Raw genomic sequence first — 15,256 nt, 5'->3', positions numbered from 1 at the left:
TTTTCCCCACAGTCTTCCACAAAAGAGCTTCACTAGATTACAGAGGTGTTTTGTTTTCTTTGAAGCATTGATATGCGATTCCCAATGTATAAACTTTTTGAAGTTTATTTTTTATATGGATTGTAAAATTATATAAAATGTCTTGAATCTATTTTAAAACAACTGACAAGGAGTGTTTAGCGATTGACGTGGATTTCAAAAACATGCAATGTTTTTGGAATCCTTGTCAAGATTAATTTCAAAACACTCTGTAGAAATTTTTCTTTTAAAAAAAGAGAACCTTTTAGGTTAGCGTTGAATTATAAAGTATCATAATTTTGGAGGAAATATTTACTGTTATATACAATTCTAGTTTTTTTAAGGATTGTACCATGGGAAGGAATATAAATTATTTAATTATGTTGAATGGTAGGTAATGCCTCTATAGAAATATGCATATAAAAAAAAACTATCTTTTTTTTTGTATTTAATGACATAATTAGATTAACATTGCTCCAAACAATTAAAATTCCTTCGATAATGGCGTTTAAATTTTGAAGTTGAAATATTAATATTAGTTATAAATAGATTTACGCTCATGTATTTCAGAATGCTAATCTATCATCATGGCTTAACCCCTTCTCTGTCGGCATCGCATCTCATACGTTAGTCGTTTTGGGTCCGTAGGATTGGTGTCGTATGCTGTGCGACGAAGAGAAAAATTGCTTCATTGAAATTTAATTCGTCTCTTCTTACACGTCTCTTTAAATCCCGAGATTAATTTTACATTTATGAATATTGTTTAGAGATAGCGTAACTAGTCCCAAATAGTTTGTAGCCGTTATTTCCGCTCTTAAATCGATATCAAAATCCTTTTGTACTTTCTGTAATTTCACTTTCATTATTGTTAAAATTAATCATCGTTATTAAAATTATTTCATTTCATTTGTATTAAATTAATTATTAATTATTAATGATATCAAAATAATTTTGTACTTTCTGTAATTTTGCTTTCATCATTGTTAAAATTGTATTTCATCAGTATTAAAATTATTTCATTTCATTAATATTAAGTTAATTATCATTAATTACTTACTGGTATTGATTAATTATGTTTAATTATTTTATTAGAAATGCATTATTTTCCAAAATAATATCCACCTAATTTTATTAATTATTTTATGCACATATTGATCTTAAACACATTAAAGCAATACAGTTAATGAATAAGCGTTATGTATTTTTTAAGACAAAATTTGGATCAAGCAAAAATATGCTTGCTGACAAAAATATTTAGAATTTTAGTTTAGGATAGAACATATGTTAATTTTGAGCAATAAAAATTTGGGTCGGAAATTGAAAAAAAATGCGACAAAGAAGGTCCTTTAAAAGCTCCTTTGTAAGCTAGAATAAAAATTCAAATCTTTGATCTATAAAATGTTAAAAAAAGCTTATATAAAAAAAGATGTTTTTTTTCGATTGAGAGATAAATTAGTTTTTAGTATATTTTTACACATAACCCAATTATATCTATTACAGTATTAAATTAATATTAAAAAAGAAATATTCAAGTTACTGAACGCTGTGCGACTGTTTTAATGCACGGAATGACAAATTGTAATGCTTTATTCACATCCATATTTACTCTCTTACATTTGCAAACTTTTTTACCAAACAGATTTACTTCGATGACATCTGACGTGATGATTATAGATTTAATGTAATATATTTATTTACTAAAATTAAGCCCAATCTTAGATAAGTGTTCTATCTTAGCCATTACATGCTGCGTGTACTGGCTCCTTTTTCTGTCAATTTCATTCGTAATATTACTATATTTTTTTTAGCAACAATTATGCATGTTAATAATAAAGCGCATTAATGTTACTGTATTTAACTAGTAATTAAGTAAACCCAAGGACTTTTATGGCATTTTAACAACATTTAGGAAATCTGTGCATTCATTGTACATTTTTAACGTGACCCCTGTTTAAGGTAGCTAGTTAAACAGAATATGTTAGAAATGTTTTAGAAATATTTGTGGCAGCGCTTATATCGAACTAAGTTGAACCATACTATCGTACTTCTTAAACTTGATTACACCATAATGTGGTTCAACGTGAATCAAACTCGATACCTATTCGAAGTAGTAGCTAATTTCGGTACTACGTTTAAAATATCAACATTATGGCTCTATGTTGAACCAATATTTCTGAGAGTGTGTTCTGATATCAGAACCTAGTCGAATTATCCTGCATTGAGTTCTAAGGTAAACAAATCAGATTCAGAAACATAGCAATACTGACAGACAAAGACTCAAATATTTTTAAGAAACGTAATTATGGCTATGGTAGCATTAAAATTAGCTGCATTTATAACCCAGTGAAGGATTAGATACAAGAAAAAGTATTTACAACGTACCATCATTCCTTCGTATGGATTTCTTATGTGAGTCACCTCTTGAATCCACATCCAGTCCACCCCTACCAGGTATTTATTGCTTTTAGAAACTTTTTCGGTATCTTTAACAACTTTTCTGAGTAGCGTCACTGTTTTCTTCATTGATTTGAATTCTTTGGTTGTTATTTTAGTAACACCTGCGAAAAGAATACGTAACTAATGAAACTCATTAGTATAAGTTATATCAATTACGTTTTTTAAAATGGAAAAAAAATCGGTTAATAGTTATATTTTATATGACAGTGTATGACTAAGTGCAACTAAGCGTTATCAGAAAAATATTTTGAAATGGAAAAAAAACTAAATGTTATCGTTTTTTATCCTTTCCGACGCAGTGTTGCCAGTTTGGCTAAACTTAATCCAAAAATGTTACAAACTACTAGAAATGTAATAATATTTCCTTCTGAACGTTATCTAATTTTAGCTACCACTAATCTTTAAGCAGCAAAGAGATTAAGTTTGCCTCTTCAATAGGAATGCACTGTTAGGGCATAACAGTTTGGTAACACTTAATCCAAAAATGTTGCAAACTAATAGAAATATAACACTTTTTGCTTCTAAACGTTTATCAATTTTAGCTACCACTAATCTTTAAGCAGAGACGAGATTAAGTATGCCTCTTCAATAAAAATACACAGTCAGAGGCATACCAGTTTGGTAACACCTAATTCAAAAATATTACAAACTAATAGAAATGTAATAATATTTGCTTCTAAACGTCATCAATTTTTAGCTACCACTAATCTTTAAGCAACGACGAGATTAAGTATGCCTCTTCAATAAGAATACACTATTAGAGGCTTACCAGTTTGATAACACTTAATCCAAAAATATTACAAACTAATAGAAATGTAATAATATTTGCTTCTAAACGTCATCAAGTTTTAGCTACCACTAATCTTTAAGCAACGACGAGATTAAGTATGCCTCTTCAATAAGAATACACTATTAGAGGCTTACCAGTTTGATAACACTTAATCCAAAAATATTACAAACTAATAGAAATGTAATAATATTTGCTTCTAAACGTCATCAAGTTTTAGCTACCACTAATCTTTAAGCAACGACGAGATTAAGTATGCCTCTTCAATAAGAATACACTATTAGAGGCTTACCAGTTTGATAACACTTAATCCAAAAATATTACAAACTAATAGAAATGTAATAATATTTGCTTCTAAACGTCATCAAGTTTTAGCTACCACTAATCTTTAAGCAACGACGAGATTAAGTATGCCTCTTCAATAAGAATACACTATTAGAGGCTTACCAGTTTGATAACTAACTAACTAACTCAGTGGCGCGACAGCCCATTAAGAGGGCCAAGGCCGACTGTGCCCATCTCAGTTTTCTTGACCTTGGGCTCTGGGGTGCAGGAGCATATGTTCCGGTCGGGTGGTCAGCCGAACGCGGAACCCCCAGTGTTAGTTCCCAAGCATGCTTGGTACTCATTTTATCGACCCACTGAAGGGATGAAAGGCTGAGTTTGATAACACTTAATCCAAAAATATTACAAACTAATAGAAATGTAATAATATTTGCTTCTAAACGTCATCAAGTTTTAGCTACCACTAATCTTTAAGCAACGACGAGATTAAGTATGCCTCTTCAATAAGAATACACTATTAGAGGCTTACCAGTTTGATAACACTTAATCCAAAAATATTACAAACTAATAGAAATGTAATAATATTTGCTTCTAAACGTCATCAAGTTTTAGCTACCACTAATCTTTAAGCAACGACGAGATTAAGTATGCCTCTTCAATAAGAATACACTATTAGAGGCTTACCAGTTTGATAACACTTAATCCAAAAATATTACAAACTAATAGAAATGTAATAATATTTGCTTCTAAACGTCATCAAGTTTTAGCTACCACTAATCTTTAAGCAACGACGAGATTAAGTATGCCTCTTCAATAAGAATACACTATTAGAGGCTTACCAGTTTGATAACACTTAATCCAAAAATATTACAAACTAATAGAAATGTAATAATATTTGCTTCTAAACGTCATCAATTTTTAGCTACCACTAATCTTTAAGCAACGACGAGATTAAGTATGCCTCTTCAATAAGAATACACTATTAGAGGCTTACCAGTTTGATAACACTTAATCCAAAAATATTACAAACTAATAGAAATGTAATAATATTTGCTTCTAAACGTCATTAGTTTTAGCTACCACTTATCTTTAAGCAACGACGAGATTAAGTATGCCTCTTCAATAAGAATACACTATTAGAGGCTTACCAGTTTGATAACACTTAATCCAAAAATATTACAAACTAATAGAAATGTAATAATATTTGCTTCTAAACGTCATCAAGTTTTAGCTACCACTAATCTTTAAGCAACGACGAGATTAAGTATGCCTCTTCAATAAGAATACACTATTAGAGGCTTACCAGTTTGATAACACTTAATCCAAAAATATTACAAACTAATAGAAATGTAATAATATTTGCTTCTAAACGTCATCAATTTTTAGCTACCACTAATCTTTAAGCAACGACGAGATTAAGTATGCCTCTTCAATAAGAATACACTATTAGAGGCTTACCAGTTTGATAACACTTAATCCAAAAATATTACAAACTAATAGAAATGTAATAATATTTGCTTCTAAACGTCATCAAGTTTTAGCTACCACTAATCTTTAAGCAACGACGAGATTAAGTATGCCTCTTCAATAAGAATACACTATTAGAGGCTTACCAGTTTGATAACACTTAATCCAAAAATATTACAAACTAATAGAAATGTAATAATATTTGCTTCTAAACGTCATCAAGTTTTAGCTACCACTAATCTTTAAGCAACGACGAGATTAAGTATGCCTCTTCAATAAGAATACACTATTAGAGGCTTACCAGTTTGATAACACTTAATCCAAAAATATTACAAACTAATAGAAATGTAATAATATTTGCTTCTAAACGTCATCAATTTTTAGCTACCACTAATCTTTAAGCAACGACGAGATTAAGTATGCCTCTTCAATAAGAATACACTATTAGAGGCTTACCAGTTTGATAACACTTAATCCAAAAATATTACAAACTAATAGAAATGTAATAATATTTGCTTCTAAACGTCATTAGTTTTAGCTACCACTTATCTTTAAGCAACGACGAGATTAAGTATGCCTCTTCAATAAGAATACACTATTAGAGGCTTACCAGTTTGATAACACTTAATCCAAAAATATTACAAACTAATAGAAATGTAATAATATTTGCTTCTAAACGTCATCAAGTTTTAGCTACCACTAATCTTTAAGCAACGACGAGATTAAGTATGCCTCTTCAATAAGAATACACTATTAGAGGCTTACCAGTTTGATAACACTTAATCCAAAAATATTACAAACTAATAGAAATGTAATAATATTTGCTTCTAAACGTCATCAATTTTTAGCTACCACTAATCTTTAAGCAACGACGAGATTAAGTATGCCTCTTCAATAAGAATACACTATTAAAGGCTTACCAGTTTGATAACACTTAATCCAAAAATATTACAAACTAATAGAAATGTAATAATTTTGCTTCTAAACGTCATCAAGTTTTAGCTACCACTAATCTTTAAGCAACGACGAGATTAAGTATGCCTCTTCAATAAGAATACACTATTAGAGGCTTACCAGTTTGATAACACTTAATCCAAAAATATTACAAACTAATAGAAATGTAATAATATTTGCTTATAAACGTCATCAAGTTTTAGCTACCACTAATCTTTAAGCAACGACGAGATTAAGTATGCCTCTTCAATAAGAATACACTATTAGAGGCTTACCAGTTTGATAACACTTAATCCAAAAATATTACAAACTAATAGAAATGTAATAATATTTGCTTCTAAACGTCATCAAGTTTTAGCTACCACTAATCTTTAAGCAACGACGAGATTAAGTATGCCTCTTCAATAAGAATACACTATTAGAGGCTTACCAGTTTGATAACACTTAATCCAAAAATATTACAAACTAATAGAAATGTAATAATATTTGCTTCTAAACGTCATCAAGTTTTAGCTACCACTAATCTTTAAGCAACGACGAGATTAAGTATGCCTCTTCAATAAGAATACACTATTAGAGGCTTACCAGTTTGATAACACTTAATCCAAAAATATTACAAACTAATAGAAATGTAATAATATTTGCTTCTAAACGTCATCAAGTTTTAGCTACCACTAATCTTTAAGCAACGACGAGATTAAGTATGCCTCTTCAATAAGAATACACTATTAGAGGCTTACCAGTTTGATAACACTTAATCCAAAAATATTACAAACTAATAGAAATGTAATAATATTTGCTTCTAAACGTCATCAATTTTTAGCTACCACTAATCTTTAAGCAACGACGAGATTAAGTATGCCTCTTCAATAAGAATACACTATTAGAGGCTTACCAGTTTGATAACACTTAATCCAAAAATATTACAAACTAATAGAAATGTAATAATATTTGCTTCTAAACGTCATTAGTTTTAGCTACCACTTATCTTTAAGCAACGACGAGATTAAGTATGCCTCTTCAATAAGAATACACTATTAGAGGCTTACCAGTTTGATAACACTTAATCCAAAAATATTACAAACTAATAGAAATGTAATAATATTTGCTTCTAAACGTCATCAAGTTTTAGCTACCACTAATCTTTAAGCAACGACGAGATTAAGTATGCCTCTTCAATAAGAATACACTATTAGAGGCTTACCAGTTTGATAACACTTAATCCAAAAATATTACAAACTAATAGAAATGTAATAATATTTGCTTCTAAACGTCATCAATTTTTAGCTACCACTAATCTTTAAGCAACGACGAGATTAAGTATGCCTCTTCAATAAGAATACACTATTAAAGGCTTACCAGTTTGATAACACTTAATCCAAAAATATTACAAACTAATAGAAATGTAATAATATTTGCTTCTAAACGTCATCAAGTTTTAGCTACCACTAATCTTTAAGCAACGACGAGATTAAGTATGCCTCTTCAATAAGAATACACTATTAGAGGCTTACCAGTTTGATAACACTTAATCCAAAAATATTACAAACTAATAGAAATGTAATAATATTTGCTTCTAAACGTCATCAAGTTTTAGCTACCACTAATCTTTAAGCAACGACGAGATTAAGTATGCCTCTTCAATAAGAATACACTATTAGAGGCTTACCAGTTTGATAACACTTAATCCAAAAATATTACAAACTAATAGAAATGTAATAATATTTGCTTCTAAACGTCATCAATTTTTAGCTACCACTAATCTTTAAGCAACGACGAGATTAAGTATGCCTCTTCAATAAGAATACACTATTAGAGGCTTACCAGTTTGATAACACTTAATCCAAAAATATTACAAACTAATAGAAATGTAATAATATTTGCTTCTAAACGTCATTAGTTTTAGCTACCACTTATCTTTAAGCAACGACGAGATTAAGTATGCCTCTTCAATAAGAATACACTATTAGAGGCTTACCAGTTTGATAACACTTAATCCAAAAATATTACAAACTAATAGAAATGTAATAATATTTGCTTCTAAACGTCATCAAGTTTTAGCTACCACTAATCTTTAAGCAACGACGAGATTAAGTATGCCTCTTCAATAAGAATACACTATTAGAGGCTTACCAGTTTGATAACACTTAATCCAAAAATATTACAAACTAATAGAAATGTAATAATATTTGCTTCTAAACGTCATCAATTTTTAGCTACCACTAATCTTTAAGCAACGACGAGATTAAGTATGCCTCTTCAATAAGAATACACTATTAGAGGCTTACCAGTTTGATAACACTTAATCCAAAAATATTACAAACTAATAGAAATGTAATAATATTTGCTTCTAAACGTCATCAAGTTTTAGCTACCACTAATCTTTAAGCAACGACGAGATTAAGTATGCCTCTTCAATAAGAATACACTATTAGAGGCTTACCAGTTTGATAACACTTAATCCAAAAATATTACAAACTAATAGAAATGTAATAATATTTGCTTCTAAACGTCATCAAGTTTTAGCTACCACTAATCTTTAAGCAACGACGAGATTAAGTATGCCTCTTCAATAAGAATACACTATTAGAGGCTTACCAGTTTGATAACACTTAATCCAAAAATATTACAAACTAATAGAAATGTAATAATATTTGCTTCTAAACGTCATCAATTTTTAGCTACCACTAATCTTTAAGCAACGACGAGATTAAGTATGCCTCTTCAATAAGAATACACTATTAGAGGCTTACCAGTTTGATAACACTTAATCCAAAAATATTACAAACTAATAGAAATGTAATAATATTTGCTTCTAAACGTCATTAGTTTTAGCTACCACTTATCTTTAAGCAACGACGAGATTAAGTATGCCTCTTCAATAAGAATACACTATTAGAGGCTTACCAGTTTGATAACACTTAATCCAAAAATATTACAAACTAATAGAAATGTAATAATATTTGCTTCTAAACGTCATCAAGTTTTAGCTACCACTAATCTTTAAGCAACGACGAGATTAAGTATGCCTCTTCAATAAGAATACACTATTAGAGGCTTACCAGTTTGATAACACTTAATCCAAAAATATTACAAACTAATAGAAATGTAATAATATTTGCTTCTAAACGTCATCAATTTTTAGCTACCACTAATCTTTAAGCAACGACGAGATTAAGTATGCCTCTTCAATAAGAATACACTATTAAAGGCTTACCAGTTTGATAACACTTAATCCAAAAATATTACAAACTAATAGAAATGTAATAATTTTGCTTCTAAACGTCATCAAGTTTTAGCTACCACTAATCTTTAAGCAACGACGAGATTAAGTATGCCTCTTCAATAAGAATACACTATTAGAGGCTTACCAGTTTGATAACACTTAATCCAAAAATATTACAAACTAATAGAAATGTAATAATATTTGCTTATAAACGTCATCAAGTTTTAGCTACCACTAATCTTTAAGCAACGACGAGATTAAGTATGCCTCTTCAATAAGAATACACTATTAGAGGCTTACCAGTTTGATAACACTTAATCCAAAAATATTACAAACTAATAGAAATGTAATAATATTTGCTTCTAAACGTCATCAAGTTTTAGCTACCACTAATCTTTAAGCAACGACGAGATTAAGTATGCCTCTTCAATAAGAATACACTATTAGAGGCTTACCAGTTTGATAACACTTAATCCAAAAATATTACAAACTAATAGAAATGTAATAATATTTGCTTCTAAACGTCATCAAGTTTTAGCTACCACTAATCTTTAAGCAACGACGAGATTAAGTATGCCTCTTCAATAAGAATACACTATTAGAGGCTTACCAGTTTGATAACACTTAATCCAAAAATATTACAAACTAATAGAAATGTAATAATATTTGCTTCTAAACGTCATCAAGTTTTAGCTACCACTAATCTTTAAGCAACGACGAGATTAAGTATGCCTCTTCAATAAGAATACACTATTAGAGGCTTACCAGTTTGATAACACTTAATCCAAAAATATTACAAACTAATAGAAATGTAATAATATTTGCTTCTAAACGTCATCAATTTTTAGCTACCACTAATCTTTAAGCAACGACGAGATTAAGTATGCCTCTTCAATAAGAATACACTATTAGAGGCTTACCAGTTTGATAACACTTAATCCAAAAATATTACAAACTAATAGAAATGTAATAATATTTGCTTCTAAACGTCATTAGTTTTAGCTACCACTTATCTTTAAGCAACGACGAGATTAAGTATGCCTCTTCAATAAGAATACACTATTAGAGGCTTACCAGTTTGATAACACTTAATCCAAAAATATTACAAACTAATAGAAATGTAATAATATTTGCTTCTAAACGTCATCAAGTTTTAGCTACCACTAATCTTTAAGCAACGACGAGATTAAGTATGCCTCTTCAATAAGAATACACTATTAGAGGCTTACCAGTTTGATAACACTTAATCCAAAAATATTACAAACTAATAGAAATGTAATAATATTTGCTTCTAAACGTCATCAATTTTTAGCTACCACTAATCTTTAAGCAACGACGAGATTAAGTATGCCTCTTCAATAAGAATACACTATTAAAGGCTTACCAGTTTGATAACACTTAATCCAAAAATATTACAAACTAATAGAAATGTAATAATATTTGCTTCTAAACGTCATCAAGTTTTAGCTACCACTAATCTTTAAGCAACGACGAGATTAAGTATGCCTGTTCAATAAGAATACACTATTAGAGGCTTACCAGTTTGATAACACTTAATCCAAAAATATTACAAACTAATAGAAATGTAATAATATTTGCTTCTAAACGTCATCAAGTTTTAGCTACCACTAATCTTTAAGCAACGACGAGATTAAGTATGCCTCTTCAATAAGAATACACTATTAGAGGCTTACCAGTTTGATAACACTTAATCCAAAAATATTACAAACTAATAGAAATGTAATAATATTTGCTTCTAAACGTCATCAAGTTTTAGCTACCACTAATCTTTAAGCAACGACGAGATTAAGTATGCCTCTTCAATAAGAATACACTATTAGAGGCTTACCAGTTTGATAACACTTAATCCAAAAATATTACAAACTAATAGAAATGTAATAATATTTGCTTCTAAACGTCATCAATTTTTAGCTACCACTAATCTTTAAGCAACGACGAGATTAAGTATGCCTCTTCAATAAGAATACACTATTAGAGGCTTACCAGTTTGATAAGACTTAATCCAAAAATATTACAAACTAATAGAAATGTAATAATATTTGCTTCTAAACGTCATCAAGTTTTAGCTACCACTAATCTTTAAGCAACGACGAGATTAAGTATGCCTCTTCAATAAGAATACACTATTAGAGGCTTACCAGTTTGATAACACGTAATCCAAAAATATTACAAACTAATAGAAATGTAATAATATTTGCTTCTAAACGTCATCAAGTTTTAGCTACCACTAATCTTTAAGCAACGACGAGATTAAGTATGCCTCTTCAATAAGAATACACTATTAGAGGCTTACCAGTTTGATAACACTTAATCCAAAAATATTACAAACTAATAGAAATGTAATAATATTTGCTTCTAAACGTCATCAAGTTTTAGCTACCACTAATCTTTAAGCAACGACGAGATTAAGTATGCCTCTTCAATAAGAATACACTATTAGAGGCTTACCAGTTTGATAACACTTAATCCAAAAATATTACAAACTAATAGAAATGTAATAATATTTGCTTCTAAACGTCATCAATTTTTAGCTACCACTAATCTTTAAGCAACGACGAGATTAAGTATGCCTCTTCAATAAGAATACACTATTAGAGGCTTACCAGTTTGATAACACTTAATCCAAAAATATTACAAACTAATAGAAATGTAATAATATTTGCTTCTAAACGTCATCAAGTTTTAACTACCACTAATCTTTAAGCAACGACGAGATTAAGTATGCCTCTTCAATAAGAATACACTATTAGAGGCTTACCAGTTTGATAACACTTAATCCAAAAATATTACAAACTAATAGAAATGTAATAATATTTGCTTCTAAACGTCATCAAGTTTTAGCTACCACTAATCTTTAAGCAACAAAGAGATTAAGTATGCCTCTTCAATAATATACACTGTCAGAGACATACCAGTTTGGTAACACCTAATCCAAAAATGTTACAAACTAATAGAAATGTAATACTATTTGCTTCTAAACGTCTATCAATTTTAGCTACCACTAATCTTTAAACAACAAAGAGATTAAGTATGCCTCTTTAATAAGAACTCACTGCTATTGTCAGAAGTCGCAGTTTCTAAAATGTTGCCTGATTAATGAAATTTGATTTACTTGAAATTTACTTGAAATTTGCTGAGAAACTTGCTGAGGAATTACTGAAATTCTGCATTAAATGAATAATACAAAAAAACTTGTAATACGAGATAGTTTTCATGCTATTGATGCAGTTTTCATGATGTCATTTCTAAAGATAGTACTCATGATACTAAGGATAGTATAGATAGTAAAGATAGTAAAGTAAAGATAGTTTTTAAAAAAAAGTTTTGCATTACTTCAATCTATTATTTGAACTTATCTTTCTAACTTACTACTATTACCTGCTTATGATGTTTAAAAAGAATTATACAATGATTTTTATGTTTCTTTAGGAAAGAAACACATATTTTTTTCAATATTTCTTTAGTCGAATTTTTCATCTTATTTTATAAAAAGAATAAACCAATTTCATTTTCTATTCAGACATGCTTCCTATTTTTTTAATAAACTTCCATCCATCCTGCTCATTTCCTTCACCAACCCCCATGATCGCTTCTCATTCATCACTGTTTTTTCCATTTTGAAGTCGAAATTTTCCCAATATATACGGAATATAGACAGAAAAGAAAAAAAAGTCTATAGAAATAATAGAATTGTATAATCTTTTCATCAGCCCACACGATTATATCCGCAAAAAAGAGTGCTTTCTGATATTATATCAATATAGCCAAAGCAAAATATATTAATACAATAGTGTGAAGAGCACTCAAAATTTTTTTTACAAAAATTACGACAAATAAAATAGAACACAATATGTAAACATAAGTAAAAATAACATGTAAAAACAGAAAATGAAATAAAAGAAAAAGAAAAAACAGTATAAAACATAGACTTTAAATCGAGTAGTGAAATCAGATGTACATACATGGACGGGAAATTTTTCAAGAATGATTTAAAAATGCTTTCGCAACATGATTGCCAGATTACAAAATATGAAAACAAAAGCGCAAATTGACGATAACTAGAGAGTTTTAATATATATATATATATATATATATATATATATATATATATATATATATATATATATATATATATATATATATATATATATATATATATATATATATATATATATATATATATATAATAATAATAATTGATAACAATCCCAAAATGTAACACAAAGAGGAACTCTCAAACCAACGTTGGTGTCAATTAAGATATTTCAATATAGTGAGATAAAAAGTTACCAATAGGGCTAATATCACAACAGAAGAATAAGATATCAGGGAAGCCGTTGCTACATTATTTGGTAAGACAGAAAAGAAAGAAGTCTTAAAATTAAAAAAATATCAGTATTTTTTGAAAAAATAAATAAACGAGAGTTAAATAGCTTAAAAATAACTCTTGATTACAAAGGGTTTAACACTTATTAAACTTACTTTTTTGTTATTTTTGAATCTACATACTTGTATGCTTAAAATCTCATTTGTCAAACATAAAAGTTTGTTTCAAGTACCAGATTTAGCCATAATTATTGAAAAAAAAATTTGATGCAAAACGTAGTGGCAAAGGATTTTAAATAAAAATAATTTTAATTTTGCCTTTAGGCTTGTCATCCTTTTGACATTATTATCTTTTTAAAAAGATAATCTTATTTCTGCATCTCATTAAGACTTGAGAGCTTCAATGATATAATAATTTAATGCCTTTATACGTAACGTTTTTAATTTGAATTTGTGTTATGAAATAAAATGTCACTCCCAGTTTAAGAGTTTCATTAAAGGGAACTTAATAGCATATAAAATAAGCAAAATTATTTTTAAAGAGAAAATGTTGCGAACAAAAATGAGAAAACTAATTACTTTAGTTTAAAAATTAAGAGCATGCTTTCCTTTTATGAGTGAAAAATTATTTTTATAAAAATTGTTCCATTGTGTGTGTAGGCGTGTTTAATTATTTAAATAATGAATTTTACTTGCTCCTCGATTTCTCGCGTGTTGCTAACACTCTTATAAAGTTTAAGTGCTGTAATTATGTCATATCAACCTACATTGGGCTTTTAATTTGATTATTTTGTTATGAAACAGGAAAACTCAGGCATTTTCACTGATTTTCTATTTTTCAATTAATAAATTAAGTTAAGAAATTTAAAATTACTTCTTTAAAAATTTGCTTTGATCTATAAATATTTGTAAAAGCATTATTTTAGAAATCAGGAATTAAACGCAAACTGAAAAAAAAAATTCAAATTTTCGAAAACTAATTGTAGTGTTTGAAACAACTTAGTAATTGTTAGCACTTTGTAAATGGTAGAATTTAATAAGTATTTTGTTTATCTTCCATAGAATGTTAATAAATAATGTCCTAATGAATTAAAAATCCAAATAACTAAATTAAAAATATTAAATTAATTAAAAACACATTTTTTGAAATGATACTTGAAAGCGCTTAGGTAATATAATAACTATAGATATTTTTCTTAGTATTGTTTTCAGATGGGTTCTGGATTTTTCTAGATTTTGCATTGGATTTTTATTCAGTTGAGAAGTTCTAGATTTCCGCTCTATAATAATATTATACTCAGAATACACACATAGCATAATACATAGAAGATAAGGGGGCACTTCGGAAACTAACAATAACTAGCAATATTGTTTTCATTATGCAAAAGTTTGTGAATTTATTTAATAAAGTGCTGCTTTTCACTTTAAAAGTGTTAAAGGAACATTTGATTAAATAACTGGAATATTATCTATTCTAAACGTGTAGACAAATCTTTATAGGAAGAAAATCTACAATTGAGTAAAATTTCCGACACTCTCATAAACGTCCTGGAAATATAGGTTTAGTGATGCAAATTAGGAAAATCAACTTCTAAATTGTGCCTTCTAGCATTAAAAGTTTGTAAAAACTTTTCTATTTTTGATTTTTTTTAAAATTTCTAATTTTGAAAATTTTAATAACTTGAAATGAACTTAAATGGTTCCATTTTATAAAT

At 28.6% G+C, this 15,256-nt stretch overlaps 1 protein-coding gene across 1 annotated transcript in view; it reads right to left on the bottom strand.

The window, feature by feature from the left end:
- The window catches only part of LOC107438514 (sperm-specific sodium:proton exchanger), a 71,029-nt gene that overhangs the window by 26,777 nt on the left and 28,996 nt on the right, over nt 1-15,256 (bottom strand). The window contains exon 8 of the mRNA XM_087149511.1: nt 2,401-2,576. Coding sequence (XP_087005637.1) covers nt 2,401-2,576 — 176 coding nt within the window. The remainder of the gene's footprint in view (nt 1-2,400; nt 2,577-15,256) is intronic.

Source organism: Parasteatoda tepidariorum, chromosome 8 (genome assembly GCF_982258835.1).
Source record: "Parasteatoda tepidariorum strain Cologne lab strain chromosome 8, Ptep-v5.0, whole genome shotgun sequence".
Taxonomy (NCBI): Eukaryota; Metazoa; Arthropoda; class Arachnida; order Araneae; family Theridiidae; genus Parasteatoda; species Parasteatoda tepidariorum.
This window is presented reverse-complemented; position numbering and strand designations above follow the sequence as displayed.